The following is a 26127-nucleotide window of genomic DNA, read 5'->3' as shown; positions in this document are numbered from 1 at the left end:
GTAACCCCACGTTCACACCTGTCCCCAAGTACTTTTTCTGGCATTAATATACAGAAACCCAAATCTACACTTTCAAAAAAGATATACAACACACAGAAGTTATTAAGAGAGTCACTGGATTACCTATCCATTATGCTGTCTAGTGAAGTAAAAATAATATGATGAATTCTGCTAAAATTTTGACAAATACAAGGAAAAATCCTAAAAATGATCTCCTAGTCAACACAATGACACAGAGGACTACTCACCAATAACAATGCCACCAATGGCACCAGCATTCTGAATGTTGCGTGCCTTTTCTGCAAACATGCACTGTCCTCTTTGTATCAAAGCGATTTTTCCCATCACTGCCTCAGGGTTAGTAAGCTCTGAACAACCATTGTATGGTTTACTGCTTGCAACAAATCCTCTTGTCTGTCAGAAATAAAAGTAACTTAAATATCCTTTTATCTTCTCAAATCATTATCTAGTCAATACAATTCACTATCTAGAGCTTTAAATAGACCTTACTTCTTTTCTAATGATAACATATCCAGTACATATTAGCATAAGTTTTTGTTTTGAACATCTCGCATATCATAGTACCCAACCAACATTTTACTGTGCTCTGCAGTTTATAAAGCATTTTTACATAAATTACTAAATCTCATCTTTATAATGACTCTAAGAAAAATAATACATATAATATCTCCATTTTACATATGGGGAAACTGAGACCCGGGTTACATAATTTGCTCAAAGACACAGTGTTAGTAAGTGGTAAAGTTGGAATTTGTAGGCAGATTCACCTTGTACCCATACCCACACTTAAAACAGCTGGGAACCACTTTTAAAACCATCACTTGCAGCCAGAAAAATTTTTGAAAGAGGGAAAAAATGGATTTAGTCTACATGAATCTGCAAGCAGTTCTCTTCCCAGAAAAATTAAATCCACCAGAGAACGGATTTTAAAGATACCAATGTAAAGGTACTTTAATATCCCTCTCTCTCTGAGAATGCAAACTCCACAAGGGCATGATCTGCACTCGCTTTATAAACATGATAGATAGCTAACATCTAAAATAGTGCCTAGAATATAGGAATACTAGGACTCAAAAAAGAGTTGCTGAATGGATGAGTCAATCTATAAACCTTTACAGCTTTAAAATACACACACAAAATAGGTCTCAATTAGGGGGAATGGAGTTCAAAGAGTATTGGCTTTAGATTATCAGGAGACTTGGGTCTGGTCCCAACTCTGCAACCAATTAGATGAACTTGTGAACTGTTTAGCAATGTAGGTCTTTGTTTCCTACGTTAAAACTAAGGGGCTGGGCTAGCTTAGTGGTCTTCCAAGTTGGCTCGGTGGGACCGCAGTGTCACGCTCTCCACAGCTACCTGAGCCAGAGCACCTCTGCTTTTAGCTGTGTTCTACCTTAAGGCTCCAAGCTGGATTTTTGTTCAACGAAAGGTTCTAGTAGTTGTTAAAAAGTCCAAAAAACCATTTTTAGATAAATTAAAGATACCAAATTAGAGAACAGACCAAGAATTGGACAGTATCTGAACAATATTTTAAGTAAAATTCTATAAGCATGTTGTATACATAAATTATGAATCAAAATTTTCAAGATATGCTTTTAACTTTAATCTGGGAGAATGAATATTTGGGTTTTAATAGATTAAATATTTAGGTGTAATAAATTAAAACTACTAAATTAGACTAATTAGACAATACTTACACAATACCTTACATTCAATTTCAACAAGCATATTGTAAGTGTACACACCTCTTTATGTTTAGACAGATCTAGCCCAAACTGAGCTGGTCCAGCAGTCAACACTACCCTGCCGAAAAATGGGTGGGAAACAATTTGTACAGCTCGTGGAGGTAGCTGCTGTTCTTTTTGTTGCTGACTTGAGAGTTCAATCATCTCCTGCATGAACCTCAACCCATCTTCAGCATCAATTGAACTAGCAGCCTAGGAAAAAAACAGATTAATTTTATCCTTTCAAAATGAAAACTTTCAACTTTTTGAGGTCTTAAATACTAATGCACTATAATCTACTCTAAAATTTCCCCTTTTGGTTTCAGTCTCTATCAAATATTTATGGCCTGATTTGTCCTAAAAATATTACTTCTGGAAATATTTTCTGAAAGTAAGATTTGTAATTTTTTCAATGTCTCTTTCACTGTTCTACAAACCACTTCTGATATGAATTGAGAATTGGACTTCCACCAAATGCTGAAATGCTTACTTTGCTTGATTTTTCCACTGCTTCTCCTTTTAAGAAATAAACCTCATACTGACCCATACTTCCCTTCTTTGGAATTATGAACCAGTAATCACACTAAATTCAAAATATATGTATCAGGCATCTATTAAGATCCCAGCACTTAGACTAGGAACTGGGGAGAGTTTCACTGTAAGAAGTTTGTATCTAGAGGATACAGACATGTACTTTTACCTATGATAAAATTCTCAAGTGGGAAACTAGACTAGCAGCACAGACAAGGGAATGATTGATTCTGTCAGTGTGGATCTGAGAAATATTTAGAATGATATTTGAATTGAGTCTTCACAAAGGAAAAGCTGAAGAATGCCTGACTATAGCGGAAAAAAGGTGGATTCCTGACACTTAACAGGAAGTTAACTGGACTTGACAGGAGTTAGAGGATAAGAGAGAACAGAGAGGAGCTGGGAGACAAAGACAAGTTTAAGCCTATCTGGGTATGTCCAGTTTTGGTGACTTAAGAGAATGATGTTAGGTCTACTGAGATGGCAAACAAAAAGGAGGAGAGATGGACTGAGGTGGGGGCAGGAAGAGATAATTAATTCAGGTTTGTAAAGACTGAGACTGAGATGCAGACACATACATATGACAGGCAGATTAAAGCTGAATTTAAGAGTAAAGTTAGGAATCAGGGTTACCTATGTATATCTAAGAAATCACGTGTACAAAGACGACAGCTGAGCTTATAGAAACAGATGTGACTGTTGAAGAAGAATATAGAGAGAACAGAGTACGATCCAGATTCCCCGGTAGTGCCTACGTTGAGTGGTTGTGCCAAAAAAGGAAAGTTCCAAAGGAACCCACAAAGCAATGAACAGAAAAATAGGAAAGATGTATATTGCTGGAATGCCCTGAAAGCCAAGAAAGGGGTATGTTTTAAAAAGGGGGTCAACAGTTACAGAAAAATTCAATCAAATAAGGACTAAGAGGCCACTGGGTGGTAGTTATGTCATTGGTGGTGTAAGTGAAAGTAATGTCATTAGAGAGGCCGCTCCCACTACTGCGAGGTGATAGTAAGTGAAACATAAGAAAGCAGGCAGAAGACTCTTTAAGAAAGGATGGATGTGACAACAGAGATGAGAAAGAAATCAGAAGGAAAACTAAGGTTGTGGGAAGGCTGAATTTGAGATTAAGGGATACCAGGTACAGTTACACATTGAAATTCTTTAGCAAACTGTGTTTTCTCAGAATCAATGTACTAATAAGGTGAATAAGGTGAAAAATTAAAAGTCCTCCTGTTATGAAAGCTTTTAAAGCAAAAAGCAATAGAATTTTCTCAAAAAGCCATGTTATTTTTCCCAGGCAGAGACAAATACTTGCAAATTTTAATTTCCACAATGAATAAAATACTTAGATTCAGTAGCTTTTTGGAAACTAAAATACTGTAAACTACAGAGATATTAAAATGAATTACTAGCTTTTAAGATTTGCTCTAAATAGTGGAAAGACAAGGTGCTGAGAAACAGAAAAATCTGAACTTGAGCCCTACATCTGACTCTCTTGATTTAAGCAAATTACCCAACCTACTTGTGATTTGATTTATACTATGAAGGAGCTGAATTACATGGCTTTCCAAGATACTTCCAAGTCCTAAAATTCTGATTCTCTAACTTTAAATCATGTATTAAAAGTTTTTAGAAAGCCAAATGTCATTATCTTATGAAAGCTGATGAGACCAAAAAGGGCAGAGATGGTATCTAATTAGTACAGCAATGGCTTACTTGGATTGCATGTTGAACCAACTGGACTCTCCCATCTTTGAGGTGAATCAAACTCACCCCCATCTTCTTCAAGATTTCTAAATGTTCAGGGTTAGTGGCCATGAAATCTCTGGCTCTCAGAGGGGGTTTAGCTCCACTCCTGAAACTCTCCTCTCTGCTAAAAGTAATCATAGGCAAGGCTTAAAAAACTACAAATCAGAACTGGGGAAAAACCTAAGACAAAAATAATTTTAGATATTTGCAAAATTGCTAGTTTTAGAACTGAAAACAGCTGTTTCCCATATATAACTTAGGTTATATAGCTCTCAAATATATTTTACAGTTAACCAAAGCATGTATTATCTACAAGTCTATATCAGTCGACAGCCTTATAACTATCTGAAAGTACAGAACAGGTTGGCTTGGGGATTTGTTATTATTGATTTCTTCCTTGAAAAACAGGGTTTTCTCCCAATATTTTAAAAGCAAAACAGTACTTCTATCTGTGAATAATAACACTCACTTAAAAGAAATTTTTTTTTAAATTTCTTATTGATGGCCTTTCTAATGTAACTATTTGGGAAAAAATGAACTCATTAAGCCAAAAAATAAGTATTTCATCAAAAAATGAAATAAAACAAAAAACTATATTTTCACTAGAAAGAAACTATAGATTAAAGGAAAAATATTTTCTACATATACAATACTTTCTATGTATACATGTGGAAGTATCTGATGAAACTATTCTGTGTAAAAATGAACTACAGAAGTTAAAGACTATTATATGCCACCCACCGACTATTAATACTTAGTTCATTAAACAAAATAATCACCATAATAAATTTCCATAATAGTTTCCATAAAATTTCCATAATAATAAAGATATTACAGCAGAATAAACTTTGTCATCTAACTTTACCAATGAATAATTTTTAATAATTACATATTACAAGTATGTAGTGATAACTACATACTTCAATATGTTTTTGGTCTAAGTGAATGTCTTCTTGGCCGTTATATGTTCCTTACACTCTCTGTCATTTACTAACAATTAACTTTGTTATTAACAAATACAAAATAAGACATCTTACACTCTGATGATGCCTCTAGGACAGCTCTTATCCACCACATTTTTCAAGGGTTCACGAATGCTCTGAGCATACAGTGGGTCATTAGGGAAGAGAATCTGAGTGTTTGGACAAGTCCAATCAAAATTACTGTCATCCAGTTCTGTATATTCTGAGGTCTACAATATAAAACAATGTTACATAAGTAAAAATAATTATTTTACTTAACATTACAGCTTATTCAAATGAAACATTAAGTGAAATCTAAGTGTATACAGGATAAAAACAACAAAATAAAACAAAACAAGAATACAATAAGTATTAAGTGTATACAGGACAAAGCTATAATAAAAGAAAACAAAATAAAATATCAAGTGTACCTTTCCTCTTACCATACACATATTTATTGAATTCTATTCATTGATTACTTTTCACTTGGAAAAATAAACACATAAAAGAGAATAAGACATTTAATTAAAAAACATAACCTACTGTATTCTTCTTAGAGATGCTTTGATTTGTAGTAGAGAGCCAAAGAGGTAACAGATGAGCTTCTGTTGTAAAGATGTAATCTTCTATGTCAAAAATAATGTCTTCTTTATCCGCAAATAACAGGTAAAGATATTTAAACATCTCAGCCAAGAAGAAAGAATCCATTCTAAAATAAAAGGTCACAAATAAATCTAAGAACATAAAAATATTCAATGACAACGATCTGAAACAGAGAGTCAAGGTCAATAAACATGGCTATACCAATTTAGATGTCCAAAGTACTATAGAATCTATCTATTGCCCAGTGGTAGTAGTATTGACTCCAGGCATATTCCAAGGGAATGAAAAAGACCAGAGGGGTTGCCGACCACATAGGTACACTAAATCTCATCAACAGTACTGACAAGATTTTCCTGTTGGCCTTCCAATGAAGAAGAGTTTTCCATTTCTTCTATAGAAAACTAACAGCAGGGAGGTAATGCAGATAAACTTTACTACTGAGAGTCATACAAGAATTCAATTAATATTAAACTGGACAAAGTAATATAATTTTGATGGAGTTCATTATGTAGCATTTAAGTGATAAACAAGAAGGCTTTAAAGGTAAAGTAAATCACTTACAAAAAATTACATGAAAAAACTACAACACAAAATCACAGGGACTATGATTATAACTTTGTAAATATTTAAATACCTGTCAAGAAGCGAATACAGAAGAAACAAAGGGGATAAAAACATACGTGACTTTATAAATTAATGTTATAATGTTTTAATAAACATTTTAAAGAAAAGCTTTAATAAAATTAAAAGTGGCAAAAAAAGAGCACAGCTGTTAGATAGAGTTATGGTAACATGGAATTTATTACATTTACTCCCAAAGCATCCTAGGTTTTGGCAGTAATAACTTGTAATTTACTGGACAGACTACATAGTTTCACACCTCCAGGCAAGCACAAGTCCCGGCACACAGTAGGCACTCAATAAACATTTACTAAATCAAAAGCAAGTTTTAACAGTATTAACTAAAGAATGAACTAGAGATGCAATGGAACATAGAGGTAAAGAAATGGGCTTTGGAAATAGAAAAGACTTTCCACTGACTAGCTGTGTAATCATGAGGATATTATATAAGGACTGTGAGCTTCAGTTTATTCTTCTGGAAAGGACATAATAATAATACATGCCTAACACTGGGGTAAAGACTAAATGAGATATTACAAATCCATTATTTAGCATAGAACCTGGCATAGGTAGGAGCTCAAAAACAGAGCTATCATTATTTTTACTATACATCAATGATGTTTTGTTTTGGAACTTCCAACAACTCACCTGTAATGTTTCAAAACTTTTTTGAACATTTTGTTTGTTAATCTTTTCAGAATAGATAAAACACTTCCTGTCAACCTGCAATATACTTATGATAATTTAACTTTTTCTGGGGGATAGTTATTATCATGAGCAAATGCTAGCTTGAGAACTGTAGACTGATGAGCAGGGTCTTGAGTTTTGGCAAATTCTAGAACTTATTATGAAACAGATGATTTGCAAACACTTAGAATAGAGAAATGGTAAGATCACTACAGTTTGAGTTGGGTAAAGCTAGCAAACTGGGTATCATATCATATAATCTAACTTGTATTAAAAAACCATAAGCATATTATACACAAATGCAAACACATACAATAAAACTGTCTGGAAGACTGTTTATCAAATTGCCAACAGTGGTTATCTTAGGGTGCGTAAGTAGGGAAGTGTCTTAGAAAAGATTTTCATATTCTTTTTGCCATTTATATTCTTTCAGTGATCATTAAGAAACATACAAATATTTCCATTTTGAAAATTGTGTGTGTGTATGCTAGTGAGTCAGGGGACAGCACTGGTAGATCTGTAAGGGAGTAAGCAACCAGACGCAAAGAGCTTGTAACATGAAAGCCCTCAAGTGTCACACCATAAGGTACACTAGTCATGGTCCTAACCAGAGTTCTTCCCCAACAATTTAGATGGAAATTTTTTTAGGTATTCCTTATCTAAATTGCAGGTCTGGGGCGCCTGGGTGGCTCAGTCGTTCAGCGTCTGCCTTCGGCTCAGGTCATGATCCCAGGGTCCTGGGATCGAGCCCTGCATCAGGCTCCTTGCTCAGCAGGAAGCCTGCTTCTCCCTCTCCCACTCCCCCTGCTTGTATCCCCTCTCTCGCTGTGTCTCTGTCAAATAAATAAAATCTTAAAAAAAATAAACTGCAGATCACTGAAAACATAATTTAGGTAGTACGTCAGATGACTGGGATGAGATTCAAACTCTCTTTTAGGTCTAGAAACACACACGCACACACACAAAACCCAACAAAATCAAATTTTGCTGAGCTAAGGGTAAAGTTCTAAGTTTACACTAAAAAACAAACAAACAAAAAAATCACTTGCTCAAAAGCAGGATGGAGAATACCCATTTGTCAGCAGGCCACAATTAAGTAACTGAAGTCAACCGGCCACAAGTTCATTGTGAGTTGAATGTAATAAAGCTGCTAAAAAATTTAAAGCACATCTAGTAACACAGAATGATGAAGATTAGTAGTTCTCAACCTTTTGCTGGGCCAAATGCAGGAGAGATACAATGCTGCCAGGACAAACAGTGAGTTGATGAAGCAGTGATCCTCAATTGGATAGAGGGTGTAAACCCACCAGCCGCTCAGAAAATTAGCAACCTCACAACTGTTCTTCAACAGTGATGTTTTGCCAGGCACATCTTGAGTATGGTTAATTCTGGACATGATATTTTAAGAGATACTCTATGTATTGGAATGTAATCAGACTGGGGCAAAGGCAGTGGTAAACAGTCTAGAAACAATGTCACATAAGGAATATGTGATAGGGAAAAATAGAAGAATGCTAAATTTAGAAAACTGGAACTCTCTAAATAGAGTAACTCATGCCTTCCTCTGTAATTCCTCAACCTGTTACTCTTTTTTTTTTTTTTACTACAGCACAAATTACATGGTTGTAATTATTTCTTTACACACTTATCTTCTTCACTAACTACAAGTCAAGGGAGGGCAGGTACAGGTTCTAACTTCTCTTTCCATCCCCACACCTAAGTGCAGTGCCTGGCATACAGTAGGTGCTTAATTATTGTTCCCTGCATGAGTTGCCAGAATAGCGTTGTGTTCAAGAGCCAATCTGCCTTGATAAGAATTCTGTTAACCTTACTAATTGTGTGACCTTAGGTAAGTTCCCCAACCTTTCTGTGCCTTGGCTTCTTCATGTATACAATGAAGATTAAAATAGAGATTACACTTCAGAGGGCTGTTAAGGTCAAATGAATTAAACAAAGCAGGGGCTTAACTAGAAGAGTGCCCAGAATGTAGGAAGTAGTCAATAAATGTTAAAAATAAATACACAGCCTATCTGCTTTCACTTCTTGCTGGTATCTGCATGCCTACTTCCAAAAACCTATCCATTTCTCATCAGCTATGATCAGGGAAGTAGGTCTCAAGTCTCATTAACTATTATCTAAATACTCTCAAGTGAAGGACTAAGGGACAACTATGAGTAGATGATGAGAGCTGTGTCTCACCTGCCTCTAGTCCCTCTGTCTGAAATTCCTTTCACTACTTTTTTCTCATCCTTGCTCATCCTTTAAAATACAGAAGCCTCCAAAAACCTTCCAGGGACTGTCATATCTTAATCTTTAATATGTTTCATGGCACATATACAATGTTGTAACACCTATTTATTTGCCTATTCTCAGTGATTCAAAGATGGAAAAGACATGTCTTCTATCCTTAATCCTCAAAAACTAGTGTAACTCTGGCACATAAAATACTACATAAACACCTGTGGGAATGAACATTTGGTAACCAAATAAACAAACGTTAGTGTTCATTAGAGATGTGTTCCTAGGTTCTGGATGGTTAAAATAATCAGATAAGTAATCCTGGAATAACTGTAATGTTAGTGAATATCACAGTAACCAAAGTATGCTTTTTATAGCTTGAGTATTTCATGCCATCCCCATCAATCCAGTATCCGATGAAAGAGAAATTGCCAATGGTCTTTCTTCCCCAGCCTTCCAAATCAGCAACAGAATAAGAATACACACATTAACCAAGATATGCTTTAAGGAATTCTTGACTCAACACAAATCATAATCCAGATCCATCATCGTCTTGATAATTTTTAACATTGTACATAATATAAAAACTATTAACACAGAACCCCCCGCCCCATTCCTAATACTCCTAATACCAAGGTTCTGATATTTAACATTCATTTATTCATCTGCTTAAAAATCATTTGAGCACCTACTATATGCCAGGCACTATGATAAAAATACAAACTGTTCAAACAATTTTAAATGAGCCTATTCAAGAGTTTAAAAAATAAACACAATGAACTACGTTCTGCATCTTCAAGAACCTTTTGTAAAAGCATTAAGCTTATCTGAATTCTAACTAAGAGTTGTATTTTGTGTTGTTTCCGAGTTATCCTGAGGAAAGGGGATGTTAGGAATTGTTTTACCTGTCCTCATGACTTCCAGTACGAACATCCTTCATGGCAGCAAATCCGCAAGGCACTCTAGCATATTTATTTAAATTTTCAATAAGTGTTTTCCCTACTTCAAGGTAGTAAGGATCTCCTGTAGCCTATTAAAAAGGAGAATATATGTATACATATACACAGCTTATATATTACCATATACCCACTCATTTATCAGCTATTTATTGAGTACCTACTAGGTGCTTAGGCATTGTATCAGGCACTGGAGCACGTTACACAGAACTTAGCTCTGAAAATAAGCCAGGGATCTGCTTTATGGAATTTCTTAAACACACAAGTGGAAAGTTGTCCAACTATGTACCTCAGCCCTTTGATAAAATTTTTAATACCCAGAAAGGTAACAGACATGCTTTAGAAAGCAGCTCTAGAATATAACATTTCTCTTTTTAGAAATGTTTACGTAAATATTTTGAAAAGACACAAAACTTAGATGTCAATTCCTCTCTCTTTCAATAATTATGGACTAGATGAATGAAAACTGTAACATATCCAACCATTATAACATTAAACAAAGACTTTGAAAACCCAATTACTATTATAAGGTGGTGAGATATCCAACACAGAATGGGGACTAAACAGCAAAAAGAGAGGTAAAATAGCTTACTTTATACAAGAAGTAGGTACTTTCTGCAAATTCTGGTCTTAAAGGATGTTGAGCCCAATGTACCCTGAAATCTGTGGTGAATGCCTGGACAAAACAACATATAAATAGGTATAGAAATGTGATTTAAAAAATAAACAAGTGGTTCTAGACTATATAGTAGTTAGATAGTAAGTTAGATCATAAAAAAGTTAAAAATTAAAATACTGATAACAATTTTCATCTATAAAATGAAAATCTTCATTGCTAAAAATCACAATTCATTTTTGTTAAGGTGCTATTTTTACCAATTAAATGTAACTATTTTTGTAAATGTTCACTTTGGCTATTAGGAAGCTTAAAGAAAACTATGAAACTCAGTAATGCCACTAGATGGGTCTTTGTGTTATCTTCTTTTTCCTTATCTCCATTTTTTCCTCTTAATTATTAAGTCCCTCATTCTCATATTTCTGTTTTAGCATTTTAGCATATGCTTTCTTTTATAACACCCTCAAATCCTCTGCACAGTGAGACAAGGCATTATTTAAAAATAAAACTAGTTTCACTTGAAATTATTCACTAACAGAGCCAACTGGTTTAAAAAAAAAAATTAAAATAAAACCCAAAATGTTTATGGGAACCAAATAAAACTTCATCTGTGATAACATGTATTTAGTTGAACCTCTGTTTATTCTGAGTGAATATGAATTTTCTACAATGCACAGTCCTACTTACCTGGTCTAATAAAACTATACTTTCTAAAACAAACACTTTAGGAAGCGATCTAAATTGGTGGAATGCTTAGGTATCTCACAGAGTGTAGTGAATAAGCAGGGACAGAAAACATACATGAATTTGGAAATTTTTAATGGTACATTTCTGGAAAGCCAAAATGTGTGCTGTTAAGATTTTGCCATATCAAGCCAGCAAGAATATTTATTACTAATATATAAAAACTAGGCAGTCTATGTGATCAGGAAGAGTGTATATTCAATGTATATCATTTTCATAAAATAATCTTTAGAAGAGTAAAAAAGTCTCTCTAGCTGGTGGGTATATGTAAAAGTTAGAATGAACCAATATGTATGTAATGGCATAGATTAGAAAAGCCTGGGCGCCTGGGTGGCTCAGTTGATTAAGCGACTGCCTTCGGCTCAGGTCATGATCCTGGAGTCCCGGGATCGAGTCCCTCATCAGGCTCCCTGCTCGGCAGGGAGTCTGCTTCTCCCTCGGACCCTCCCCCCTCTTACGTGCTCTCTCTTTCTCAAATAAATAAATAAATAAAATCTTTAAAAAAAAAAAAAAAAGGCCTGAGAAATACTAATTTGGGATTTTTTTTTCTTACATAAAAGGTCAGCATTACCTTAGACTTCTCTTAATACATGAGAAAAAGGAAAAACATATACAGTAGTGTATACACCAAAAACAAATTAATTAAATAAACTATTTAACCTGGAAAAAAACAAACAAAAAAGAATAAACCAGTGTGCCTAGGTGGCTCAGTCGGTTAAGTGTCTGCCTTTGGCTCAGGTCATGATCCCAGGGTCCTGGGATCGAGCCCCACATCGGGCTCCCTGCTCTGTGGGGAGCCTGCTTCTCCCTCCTAAACTCCCCCTGCTTGTGTTCCTGCTCTCGCTATCTCTCTGTCAAATAAATAAATAAAATCTTAAAAAAAAAAAAGAATAAACCAATCCTGAAGATAACATTTGCTGTCTTTAAATCAGCAACTTATAGTATATGTAAATTAGAGTTCCAAAGATGATTTGCTTACCTCTGGTAGGAAATTATGTTTTTTAATCACCTGATATAACATTTCATGAGTTTCAATAGCAGGTCTAATATCCCCCTTTAAGACCTAAAAGTCAACAACAACAAAATTACCTAATAAAATATGAGTTGATTTTATCTAGAGTCATTATATAAACAGAAAAATGTACATTAATAAATTTTAAAATGTGACTCCATTTTGGTAATTCAATTTTAGAGATCACATATGCACTTAATTGTTCTACATTAATATTAAAAAAGTACAGGTTTTTTTGTTTTTTTTTTACCTGCAAACCTGGAAAAAAGGCAAGCAAAGCATCCATCCAAGTTCGAGCATTCAGCATTGGCTTGTGGATATGCACATCAAGTAGAAGAGGTGGCTGGCTAATGTACCTCATGATGGCATCGTAGTGCTAGAAGATCACAATATGTGTTCATGAAAGTAGATGAAAAAAGATGTATTATTCTAAAAACTGTAATTAAGTCGCACTGTGAAGAAAGTAAACCTGAATTTATATATAAATAAATTTACTATTAGTTAAATATGTAAATATTTAAATTATTCTATATGGAAATCTTTCTAAAATATATTATATATAGTCCCCTGTGTTAATTCTGATGCAGAATATTAAAGACTATAATTAATATAGGATCTTCTGAGGGGAGATCCTGTTGCTGTCTTGTGGGATTGGCCCATGGTTGTGGCCAAAGGATGCTCTTATGCCTTCTTGAAATATAGTTACAGGCTTCTGTATTATGGAATTAGTTGCATTTTCTCCTGTGTATAGAAGTTTGGTCCCTTCTCAGCTAATGTAATACTCTGGTGCTCACTACTCAAATTCATGCATCTAATCATTGTTACCACTCTTATAGTCTGTTACATCTGTCTTTTATGTTCTTAAAAACTCTTTTTCCCCTTCTTTTATCTTCTAGATATTTCTCAGGTTTGACAACAACAGGTTGAGCTGTTAGTCATTCCATGATAATGAGCCAACAAAAAAAAACCTGTCCTCAGTCACCTCAAGAAAATCTTGTTATAATCTTATAAACAATATGTGATCATGTTTTTTAAAGTATTCAAATGGCAACTTATTAGGTCTCTTATTGGTTTTTCCTAACGCACCTATTTTTTAATAACTATTATTGAGTATCTGCTAGATGTTAAGGCACTGTTCTAACACTTCACATGCACTAGCTTATTTAATCCTTCCAATAACTCTATGAATAATATTAGTATTCCCATTTTGTGGATAAGGAACAGAGTCAAATACTATAAAGTTACTTGCCCAAAGTCACAAAACCAGTGGTACACCAGGATTTAAACCCAAGCAGGACAACTCCCATACTTTAGCCACTATACCATACTGTCTCACAGTAATGTGGGTGAACTGATCGGCGCACAAAGAAATTGTATATGATTTCAAAAAGAATACAGTGATATAGCTGATGAGTTTGCTGTACCGATTTCAATTTGCTTCAATTACAAAGGCAATCCAATCAGGTTCAATAATCCTCCCCTTCTCCCCTAAAAATATGCCTGCGGTTCTGACCCAGACTTATAGTTATAGAGTTATAGACCTGCTTTTGAAATGAATACTCACTAGTTTCTCTAAATCTCCAAAGCCCTGCCTGCTTGGTGGGATCAAGGACTAGTCCAAACTTCCAAGATTTCAACAAGAATTGGAAACCAAAGGAGAAAGATAACTAGTAATTTATTATAATAAATTCTCTTCCTTGTATAAAAGATGAGGTAAACTCAAATCTACCTATTTTATGACTTACTGGCAGAACTTAAAAACTTCTGATAAAAGATGAAAATAAAACTACTTTGTAAACTAATTTTTGGAATGTATGTAGCTTTGTTCTATCCCTGTCTAACATCATCAGGGAATACTGACAAAAAAACGTATTTTTAACATTTTAAAAAGATTATTTCTCGGATTGTCACTCAGATAATTCAGTTTCTATCAAAATCTGGCACTCAAATAAAATTGGCTCTAAAGTTAATATAAAATTAGATCAACTTACTGTATTAAATCTTTCCAGAAAACTGTCATCTCCAAGCAAGACATAGGCTTTCAACAGATATTCATAATATGAATCAATCCCTGCTCCAACTCCACTATCTATGGAAAAAATACATATAAATGTGATTCTTTATTAAACAAGTCTTAAAAACTCTTGACAGAGCACAAGTGAGCATATTAGTACACTAAGAATGAAACATTAGTCTAAACATGAAACTGTTTAAAGTAGAAGTAAAAATTCAACATTTATAGAAATATTAACCTTACTATATGAATAACAATGGTTCCTTGCTGATGTTTGTATATTTACAAAAGAAGAATCTTACTTTGCAAAATTGGTTATATAAGTCTTATTTAAAAGCAGGAGATACTAGTTTTAAGAAGTTTTTCAAAGCTCATTTTCTCAGTGAGGAACTCCAAAAAGGAGACATTAGAGAGGACTATTATGCATTTTTTTAAACATTTAGATCCTTAATCAGTAAGATATCAATCTTTAAAGTTAGAGATATGAAATCAAGACTGCTGCTGTTTGGAGATGCCAATTTTAATTGCTGCAACTAACATGGTTGTTGGCTTCTTCCTCCAAGATCATCACTGAGGACCAAAGAAAGAAAATAAGAAAACTGTAAGAAACCTGGCAGCATGGGCAGGGCAGGTTGGGGAGAGGGTGGCTTTGGCAAGAGCAGAAGGCAGCCAGACATGACTAAGAAAGAATCAAATAGGGAAACTGCTAGAGCTTTGCTCTTGCTTCTCCCCAACCACTATCTTAAGACACATCTCCTCCTACACTTGCTACAACTCAGGTCTGTGTTCCAGGTCTCCTCAGGAGTAAAATCAGGGCAGCACTAAAATCCTGCATAAGGAATTGAATTAAAAAGGTGGGACCTAATTTTAGACATTCTTTCCCCATAATTCCTGAGGTTGGTGAGTTTACAATTTAAATTATAATTACAATTACAATCTGAGAAATCCCTATACCCAGGGAACATTCAGCATCAATTAAATCAGAATCTCCTGGGGTCCAAGCATTGGTATTAAAAAAAAAACTTGCTAGAATTCATCCCTAAGAGCATTGGGGATGATAGAGATTGGAATCTGACCTTCCCACAGAGTTAGGTGAAAAAGGAACTATAAACTTATAGGCCAAAAAACACGTAAGCAGCACAACTTTCTAAAAATAAAAAGAATGTGCTGGAATAAGAATTCATCAGAAGGGGGCGCCTGGGTGGCTCAGTTGGTTAAGCGACCATCTTCAGCTCAGGTCACGATCCTGGCGTCCCGGGATTGAGTCCCGCATCGCCTCTGTGCTCAGCGGGGAGTCTACTTCTCCCTCTGACCCTCCCCCATCTCGTGCTCTCTCTCTCTCTCTCAAATAAATAAAATCTTATAAAAAAAAGAATTTATCAGAAGAAGAAATAATAGAACAGGCACACTTATTTTAAATTATTTATTTTTTTTTAAAGATTTTATTTATTTATTTGACAGAGAGAGACACAGTGAGAGAGGGAACACGAGCAGGGGGAGTGGGAGAGGGAGAAGCAGGCTTCCCAGTGAGCAGGGAGCCCGATGCGGGGCTCAATCCCAGGACCCTGGGACCATGACCTCAGCCGAAGGCAGACGCTTAACGACTGAGACACTCAGGCGCCCCTTATTTAATTTTAAAATTAGCCTAATAGACATACTAAAGATAGGGAAGATATTAACAATATAAAATAAGAAGAAAAAAAATGTTTAAGTAAGCTCTACACCCTACATGGGGATGGAACTCATGCTCTACCAACTGAGCCAGCCAGGCACCCCACGAAGAAAAATTTTTAACCAAGCAGAAATACATGGAATAAAAAATATAACAGTTAAAATAACAAAACAGATGGGATATATAGCAGAAAGGCTACAACTGAGGAACAGATCAGCAAACTGGAAGATCACATGTAGCAATCTTCCAGAAGAAAAAAAGGCAGAAAAAAAAAAAATATATATATAAAAATAAGATATAGGGGCGCCTGGGTGGCTCAGTCGTTAAGCATCTGCCTTCAGCTCAGGTCATGATCCCAGGGTCCTGGGATCGAGCCCCGCATCGGGCTCCCTGCTCGGCGGGAGGCCTGCTTCTCCCTCTCCCACTCGCCCTGCTTGTGTTCCCTCTCTTGCTGTGTCTCTGTCAAATAAATAAATAAAATCTTTGAAAAAAAAAATAAAGATAAGATATATGGAGGACAGAAACAGAAGTGATTAGGTAACAGGAACTACAAAAAGATTAATAAAAATGAAAAGAATATCTGAAAAATAAGACCAGTTTTCAGCAATTAAAAACAAAGATTTTAGGGCGCCTGGGTGGCTCAGTTGGTTAAGCGACTGCCTTCGGCTCAGGTCATGATCCTGGAGTCCCGGGATCGAGTCCCACATCGGACTCCCTGCTCAGCGGGGAGTCTGCTTCTCCCTCCGACCCTCCCCCGCCTCATGCTCTCTCTCTCTCTCATTCTCTCTCTCAAGTAAATAAATAAAATCTTTAAAAAAAAAAACAAAGATTTTAAATAGAAAGGACCTACAGAATATCAAAAGAGGAGCTAAAGAAATTTCTACACCAAAAATTACAGTGACATTTTTAGAAATTTCTCTTTGCTTTTGATATTCTTAGTCTTCCAAAGAGGAAGAGTAGATCACACACATAAGAGCATAAAAATCAGAATATCAGATTTTTTAATACAACGTAAGAAGACAACAGAACTGTATTTTCAAACACTCAAGGAAAAGAACTTAAACAGAAAATGATATACAGCCAAACTGTCACTCAAATATGAAAGCATAATAAAATTGTTAGGTATAAAAGGCCTCCAGAAACTATTAAAAGCTAGTGAAAACAGGAATAAATACTTAAGAAAGAAGGGAGACAAATCTAACAGATGTTGCTAGCAATATACAAGGTAAAAGTGACCAAATACCTTGACAGCTTGTTACCTTTAAAGAAAGAGAAAGGAGGGCTGCACTATGCCCAAAAGAAAAAAGAACATATTCATAGTGAGTAAGAATAACTATATAATATTAACAAAACGGAGGGTGCAGGTTGGGGCTGAGGGAGACAGAGATAGAAGAACATGCTAAAGTTCATGTCTTACTAGGAGGTAAATATAGGTTTCATTTAATAACAAAAGGATTAAAAAGAAAACCAGAAAGGTAGAACACACTGAAATTACAATTAAGGTAGTATAAGTCCAAATATATTAAAAACAGAAGTAAATGTAAATGAACTGAAATCACCAATTAAAAGACAAAGACTGACAAATTGGCTTTTAAAAAAAAATCTATAAATTTTATAAGAGTTACACTTAGAGCATGAGCACCTGCAAAGACTGAAAGTAAAAGGACAGAAAAAAAGTTATCAGGCAATTAAGCAAAATAAAGCTGATGTAGCTGTATTACTATCAGATTAAACAGACTGTAAGACAACATTATTAGAGATAATCACCACATAATGATGAAATATTTTAAATCATCTGTATTGTTTAAAACAAAACATACAAAAATATTTCTCTCAACTAAGGAGAGAGCTATTTTAAATGAATGCACCCAAAAATATATATAAAGCAAAACAGAACTACAGGGAGATATTAATAAGTCCACTATCACTATCAGAAATTTTATCTACCTTTCTTAATTCTTGGTAGGTCAAACAGAAAATTAGCAAAGATCTGAACAACATTAACTGAGCAAACTGACATATACAGAAATCTCTACCCAACATGAGAAAATATACACTTCTTAAAGCACATGCAAAATGTTCACAAAAACCAGCCATGTTTGGGGCTTCTGGGTGGCTCAGTTGGTTAGGCATCTATCTGACTCTTGGTTTTGGCTCTGGTCATGATCTCAGGGTCCTGAGATCGAGCCCTGCATTGGGTTCCGCACTAGGCATGGAGCCTGCTTAAGATTCTCTCTCGACACTTTCCCTCTCCTTTTGCCCCTCCCCCCCCCCCATGCACATGCATGCGCGCGCTCTCTCTCTCTCTGGAAAAAAGAAAAAAAAAAAACTGGCCACGTTCTAGACCAAAAAGAAAACGTCAATAAATTTTAATGGATAATTATCACATAAATCGTATCATATAGGTATCAATAGTATTCATTAAAAGTACAACTAACTGAATAGAAAATGGACAAAATACAAGAACATCAATATCAAAAAAAGGGAAACCTATATGACCAATAAATACCAAGAAGTGTTCAACATCATCAGTGATCCAAAGAAATACAAATCAAACTACAATGGGAAATCATTTATATACCTATTTCATTGGCAAAACCTTTTGAGTCTGATAATACTCAATGGAGAGGATGTTGATCCATGGGATCTCTCGTATTTTGCTAGAAGTATAAAGTGGTGAAACAACTTTGGAAAACAGTTTTGAAAACAATTTTGACATTATCTCCTGCTGAACATTAATTTATCCTATGATCTAAAAATTCCACTCCTCCATACATAACCAAGAAAAACTCTTATACATGTACAACAGGAGAAACATACAAATATTCACGGCACTACTATTCACAATAGTAAAATCCAGGACACAATCTAAATACCCAGATTGTGGTTCATTCATCCAATAAAATATTATACAGCAGTCCAAAAAAAAAAAAAACCTACCCCTTTATGCAAAAATATGCATGAATCTTAGCAATACATTAAGTGAAAAAAATTCTCAAAAGTATGCATGACGTGATATGATTTTATAAGGTTTAAAACAAAAAATACACTTTTTAAGAATACACAGAGATGCAATAAAACTTTATTAAAAGCAAATGATCAGTAGAAGATGAATGCTCTTTCAGTCAGAGAAGGCAGAGGTATGGGATTGCAGAGGTAGAGAGAGTCAAGGATCATACACACAAGTGTATGTTGTCAAGTAATGGTCCATTTGTGGGTCCTTATTACATTATTAAAAATGAGAGACACCTGGGTGGCTCAGTCAGTTAAGCGTCTGCCTTCAGCTCGGGTCATGATCCCAGAGTCCTGCGATCGAGTCCTATGTCGGGCTCCTTGCTCAGTGGGGAACCTGCTTCTCTCTCTCCCACTCTCCCTGCTTATGCTCTCTCTCTCTCTCTGACAAATAAATAAATAAAACCTTTAAAAAAAAAATGCCTAAGTAAAATGGGCCATGCGTGGACCAATGATGAGTGTGTCAAAAACCAAGGATTATGATTAATTTAAAATTAATCCTAACTAATTAATTTGTACCTGAGTTCCAAGCAGGTTAAAAAAACAGAAAAGAAATGGCAGAATTCTGAAGCCAGAATTCAGATTAGTTTCAGGGACCATTTAGATAAAATTTGGAAAAATCTTACATAATACTAGATATTAATTACAATAATCTAAGAATAAATATTCTAGTATATTTCCATTCATCTATGCTCTATAGGGGTGTCTTATAAAGATAAAGTTATATATATATCTTTAAAGATTTTATTTATTTATTTGACAGAGAGAGACACAGCAAGAGAGGGAACACAAGCAGGGGGAGTGGGAGAGGGAGAAGCAGGCTTCCCACTGAGCAGGGAGCCCAATGAGGAGCTTGACCCCACGACCCTGGGATCATAACCTGAGCCGAAGGCAGACGCTTAACGACTGAGCCACCCAAGCACCCTAAAATTATATTCTTTATATAATTTTATATCCTGTTTGTTCATGTAACATTTATCTCATGATTCCAATTCATTTCAATAACATCTACTGATAAATTATTAAATGCAGATTTCCACTTAGTCTGAGATGACTGAGGTATTCTGATTCTCTAGTTCTCAAGGAAACTAGTTCTAGTGTTTCATCTATATCCTATATCTATAATGCTATACTCATTAAGGTATGAAATAAAACAGTAAGTCCATCTAGAATAAGGGTGCTATTATTTGGTCCCAAAGAAGAAAATCAGATTAAATTAAAATTCCAGCAATCTGGTGAAAAATGATTCTTTATACTGTCCCAAAGATTATTTTAACAAATGAAAATCCTTTATTTCCCAACCATTCTGAGGATGTGAGGGCTTAATTTAAAAAGGCCAACTTACATGGAAAAAAAAAAAAAAAGCCCAACTTACATACCTTTTCTTACCCAATCTCCAGTATGAATATTTATAGTCACACCCACTAAGTTACTACTTCGCTGTCTTTTTTCCCAGAGAAAATCAAGAGCTTTTCTTGCATATTCCTATAATTAAAAAAAAGAAAAGCATACTTGAAGAACTGCAAATCTCTGGCAAACAGGAAACAAAGAAACCAAAGTCAAAGGCTCATAGAATATTTTAAGGATTATATAAAATTCCTATGATAATCATTTATAATATACATTAAATTTCCTTACAAGTCAAATCTTGGCTCTTTTTCAGCCAATCAAGCCTAGTTAAAAAGAATGAGTCTAAAAATACTATTTAGTGGCAGTGATCTCACTTTGAGATCATCATGTTCGTCTATACTTGTAGTGCAAGTTCACATTCACATACATGTATTAAATTATATTAATTGCTACCATAATTAAATGCACTTGTTCAAATAATTTCTATCATTTAAATACAAAGTGAAAATCTCCTTACATACTCTTATTTAGAGAATTAGAAGAGAATTCCAAAGTTGGTATGTCATCTCTGAAACACAAACAAGCATTTCAGGAGCCCACTTCTGACATAGCATGCAACTTTGTTAGTGAAGAGTAAATAAATTCACTAGTATTCATTTGACAATACCAAACCTAACCTTATGACACCATTTTTCTTTTTTTTCACTTATTTTTATCCATTGGCCACTAAATTAAAATAATTTCTGATCAAATTCTTAGCTTTGGATAAAAAGATGTTATAAAACGTAACAGCATAAGACATGTACAGGAGAGTTTCTAAGTTAAACTTAATTTCAGAACATGAATCTATTTAGCATTGGAGAAGTACTTCTATAAAAGAAAAAAATCATTAAACCAATTTGCCACTTTGCAGATTTAAGAACAGAGTATAAAATAGTCTTAGTTCTTGAATTAATTTATTTATGCTGAAAACAAAGCAGACTATGGTTTTAATTAAATGCTATAATTTCAGAGCCAGAAAGTTTAATAAAGATTTTATTTCCCTGTTCCTATGTTACAGCTAAGAAAACAGGCCCAGTGAAATCAAAGTTTAAAACTGAGTTATAGAATATGAGAATTCATATCTCTTTATATACTAGACCAAGTCAGCAAACTTTTTTTGTCAGATAGTAAGTATTTTAGGCATTATGGGTCCATACAGTGACTGTCACAATTATTCAACTCTTGTCACTTTAGCACAGATGCAGTCATAGACACAAATAAATAAATAAGCATGGCTGTGTTTCAATAAAACTTTATTCACAAAAATAGGCAGTGGCTAGATTTGGCTCCAAGGCTGTTGTTTGCCAACCCTGTATTAGATCGATGCTGTCAACTGCATCAGGTTGCTTCTCCTACAATAAATTACTATACATTCATAAAGTTAAAGAGATCATAATTTTCAATAGATTTACTCATAAGTACAAAATATGCCAGTGGAAAGAGTATGGGCTTTGAATTTAGAAAGGCATGGATTCTAATTCCAATTCTACTCATTCACCCATAACTGTGCATCATATCCTCTTTGAATCTCACTTTCCTAACCTATAAATGGATCAGTATCTCAGAGTTTCTAGTTCAAATTAGACAGTGCAAAAGTGAATATACTTTTCAATGAAAGGAAAATATGTCAGCAAAGTACAGAATAAAAATTAAACCAAATATGATAAGTCTGTCCTTGACACTATGAACATAGAGACGCACAAAGACCACTTGACTTGTTTTACTTACACTCAGATCCAATGTCTCTAATGCTGGTATATATTCCCTATTTCTGCTTGCTTTATGTGTGCCATCTGCTGAATTTTTAAAAATTTTCCTAAGTCATATGTTTGAAAAAAGGTTTTTGTGATACTATTGCACACAATGACATGCTTCAACAAATAGATAAAATTAAAAGTGTGAGACATAGTTTGTCTACAACAAATTACTTGGGGAATATTGTCTTTTGGATAAGAAATAACATTAACCTTGGGGTAAACAAACTTACAGATATGACTCTATCAAGACAAGTGCAAAAATTTCACTGTTTCAGTGAAGTTTTCAGAAAACCAACAGACCATCTAGAAGTATACCAAATAAAAAAAAAGACAGTTTTTCATATAAGACATTTGTGATTGCAAATTCATATAATATGGCTAGACTCTCCTAAGAATAAAGCTAAAAACAGTTTGTGAAAAAATGCAAAGTTGTATTAATATATATCTACCTCACAATGAGTTCTAGGTTTTTTGATAAAAACCATATGATGGAATCTAGACAAAAGTTCACTAAAATGACAGTAATCCTCCAACTGATAATCCTCATACCTGAGCGATGAAAACAGGATATAAAGTTAGTTATGCCCAATACCCCAAAGATCAAGACTATATGAAAAGCAAACCTCAAATATTGTTGCTCCTGTGAATCGACTTAAAGCGGCAAACTCAAGGATCAAGGTACCCGCACAAGCTGTACAGGTATCTGTCTCAGTTCCTGTTCGAGCTTCTGGTTTTCTGACACCAAACTTTAAATTAATCTAAACAAAATCAGAAGATTATCATTAGCAACTATGGAGAGAAAATGGCTTCTGGATAAGAGATTATTTTTCAATCAAGATTTTTCATCAAATCATGGAAATAATTCATAAAATATCTAAACACTGAAATCTGATGATCTTTGTGACTTTCCAATTTAACATGTAGAGAAGGATATTCTACACATATAATATTCATGGGATAAATAAGTTTTCCCTTATTTCCTTCCTCAATGAGACCAAAATTCAGTACCCATATAAGAATTACATAGAGAAAATACCTTCTATAACAATTTTATTCTCTGGACAGTTTGAACTAGTCAGTATAAGAATAAGAAACTAGACTAGCTCTAAAAGAAATAAGATTTAATTGAGAATTTATGAAAAACCAATACTATCTTAGTCCTTCACAACAACAAACTGATTAAGTTATAGTATATATTTAAAAGGGGATTAAGATTTTGTTTACATGTTTTAAAAATTTTGAAGTATAGAGTACATTGCCTTGCTGACAGGCTATCAAGCAACACAAAGAAAATTTTTTCAAAGAAGTTTTTTTTTTTTTTTATAATTCAAAGCCAAATTATACTACATTATAAACCTAGATTAACCAGAACCAAACTGACTAGAAACTGATTAAAACTCGCATGGTCTTCTGAAGTCCAAATAAATAACAAAAGAGCAAGCATATACCAAGGATTCCACATAACAATAAACAAAAACATCAAATACAAATATTTCCAGATCAGTTATTATTCAGACTCTATAAGAAGAAGTTCAAAAAAAGTCATAGTTCAACTTATCTGCAGAAATCAATTGCTGGGTATGCCTATTACCTTAACAGGGTCCAAACACTAAGAATATCTAAGCAAGGAGACAGGGATAATACCCACTCACCACCAATAAACAAATAACAAAAGTGAAACGTAGGTGAGACATGAGGAGTGGATTGTTATGTTGGCCATTCACCTCACTTTCCAAAATGTCACTTTGAGGCATTTTATATCATATTCCATGTCCTATTAGCCTAGAAGTATCTCTCTGTCCCCACTCAAATTCATAATTATCTCTACCATTTATAATGCTGAAAGAATAAATGGCTTTAGGTAGTTCTGCCCCAAAAACCAGAATGGAAATCATCCCTTGTCCTCTTATGTTACCTATATCTCTACCAAGAGAATTAAAATTGATGTTAAGAATAAACTTTAAGGGGCGCCTGGATGGCTCAGTCAAGTTAAGCGACTGTCTTCAGCTCAGGTCATGATCTCAGGGTCCTGGGATGGAGCCCTATGTCAGGGTCCCTGCTCAGCGGGGAGTCTGCTTCTCCCTCTCCCTCTGCCGCCCCCCCCGGCACCTGTGCGCCCTCTCTCTCAAATGAATAAAATCTTAAAAAAAAAAAAATAAATAAACTTTAAAATGAAGACATCCTCAATAATAAAATATTTACATTAACTGCGCTAAGGTAAAGTGTAATAATTTTTATAAATATTTGTAATAAGAGTCAACAGTGAAAAATATTTTCTGGTTAATTCTATTAATTATTACAATTAACTGATCAGTAGTTTTCTACTGTGTGGAGAGTATTAAGATACAAAGTAACTGAAAAGATCCTTGTTCTCGGGGAGCTTAAAATCCAGACAGAGCAATTAAGACAGATATATAAATGGAGACGGGAACTAATAATGGAAAGTCATAAATAAGCGCCAAACAAATGGAACTAACAACAAACGCTAAGATCTAAAAATCAGAGGAAATATCACTGATATTTGATAAAATATCACCGGATTGGGAGTAGCCGAGGGCTAACAAATGGCAAAGTCCAGGGAAGTAGTCATGAGAAAGCAAAGGCAAGACAGGAAACATTTATATCCCATTTTTAGTATCTTTTCTCTTAACAAAAAAAAAAGGAAATACTTTGACTCACTGAAGTTCTGTACATTAAAAATATTTAAGATGGTTGTATACTGCATTATAGTCTTCACTGTCCCAAGATGGTCGCTACTAAATGATGTAAAAGGACTATTTCTTAATACAACTATCCATAGTATCATATCATTTCCATCTCGTACGCTGAAGATCTGCATTATTAAACAACTTCCAAATGGAAAACCTCCAGGAGGCACTACCAGTTCTATAAGACAAGGAGAAAGTGTTGAGTGCCTTTTTTGCTTATGTTAATCCTCTTGCTGAATTTTGCTCTAGAGGCTGGTTAGATAAACTGCAGTCCTCCTGACTAGATCTCAGAGGACAGGTGTAGAAAGGGCACTGGTAGGAGCATCCATTTAGTCATGCAGAAGTTAGAAACAAGGAGCTTATTGCCCTTTACTTGAACGGCTTCAGACAAAAAGGGTTAAAAGTATAATAAAGGTTTTGTACTTAGAAGGAATTTGGAACCTGGTTTCTCCCTCCTGGTCCTATGTCCTGGAATCACAAAGTAGTTCTTAAAAAGAAATGTTTTTTATTAAAAGGTAGAAGTTTAAATTATCTACACTAAATTTACCTACATTATATATTTGCTATACCCAAAAGACCCCTAAAATATCTACAAAATCAAAATGGAATTGCCATTAACCTTGTGTTTTATGGATATAATCACCTACCTGACCTTAGAAATGAGGTCTTAAATGAAAAACTGGCAAAGTGCTTTTAATTAACGTTGAGGAAATGGCATCCCAAAGTGTGGACTACCTCTAGGGTTTATGTGTAGATATAACAAATGACCATTAACCACTAAAATATCATTTCTGTCCAGCAAATTCTTGAGTTAAAAACACTAATGCAGTACTATCAATTATGTATGCATATCTAAGAGAGACTGTACACATTTTCATGAGTAAAAGCTCATAAGTGTGAAGAAAGCAGGATAGGAAGATACTTAGTTTCTGTCTGTAGTCCTCTTCTAAAAAGCAATTTTTTAAATTTTCTTGATACTTCAGAGTATAAGAAAATAATACATTTTCTTTATTTTACAATACTTAGTAGCTACTGTTTTAATTCCTCTCCTGTTTCTCATGTTATGACAAAAGTGAAGAAATGCTAGATTCCCCAAAATTTAGCACCT

The 26127-nt window shown here is 34.5% G+C and overlaps 1 protein-coding gene across 2 annotated transcripts in view; it reads right to left on the bottom strand.

Annotated features, from left to right (window-relative positions):
* EDEM3 (ER degradation enhancing alpha-mannosidase like protein 3) overlaps positions 1 to 26127 on the bottom strand; it is a 68531-nt gene that overhangs the window by 14981 nt on the left and 27423 nt on the right. Inside the window, exons 7-18 of one of the 2 annotated variants that reach the window (XM_025877781.2) lie at positions 22935 to 23069; positions 20542 to 20647; positions 14456 to 14553; positions 12715 to 12840; positions 12432 to 12515; positions 10685 to 10768; positions 10042 to 10166; positions 5531 to 5696; positions 5063 to 5217; positions 3993 to 4149; positions 1767 to 1958; positions 249 to 414 (exon numbers count right to left, since the gene is read on the bottom strand). In XM_025877781.2, coding sequence (XP_025733566.1) covers positions 249 to 414; positions 1767 to 1958; positions 3993 to 4149; positions 5063 to 5217; positions 5531 to 5696; positions 10042 to 10166; positions 10685 to 10768; positions 12432 to 12515; positions 12715 to 12840; positions 14456 to 14553; positions 20542 to 20647; positions 22935 to 23069 — 1594 coding nt within the window. The remainder of the gene's footprint in view (positions 1 to 248; positions 415 to 1766; positions 1959 to 3992; positions 4150 to 5062; positions 5218 to 5530; positions 5697 to 10041; positions 10167 to 10684; positions 10769 to 12431; positions 12516 to 12714; positions 12841 to 14455; positions 14554 to 20541; positions 20648 to 22934; positions 23070 to 26127) is intronic. The other variant, XM_025877782.2, reaches the window with a different exon arrangement.

The sequence above is a fragment of the Callorhinus ursinus genome, unplaced genomic scaffold (genome assembly GCF_003265705.2).
Source record: "Callorhinus ursinus isolate GAN/ISIS: 27379988/994484 unplaced genomic scaffold, GSC_fseal_2.0 scaffold13, whole genome shotgun sequence".
Lineage (NCBI taxonomy): Eukaryota > Metazoa > Chordata > Mammalia > Carnivora > Otariidae > Callorhinus > Callorhinus ursinus.
Note: the sequence above shows the minus strand (reverse complement) of the source record. Positions and strands in the feature narration are given on the sequence as shown.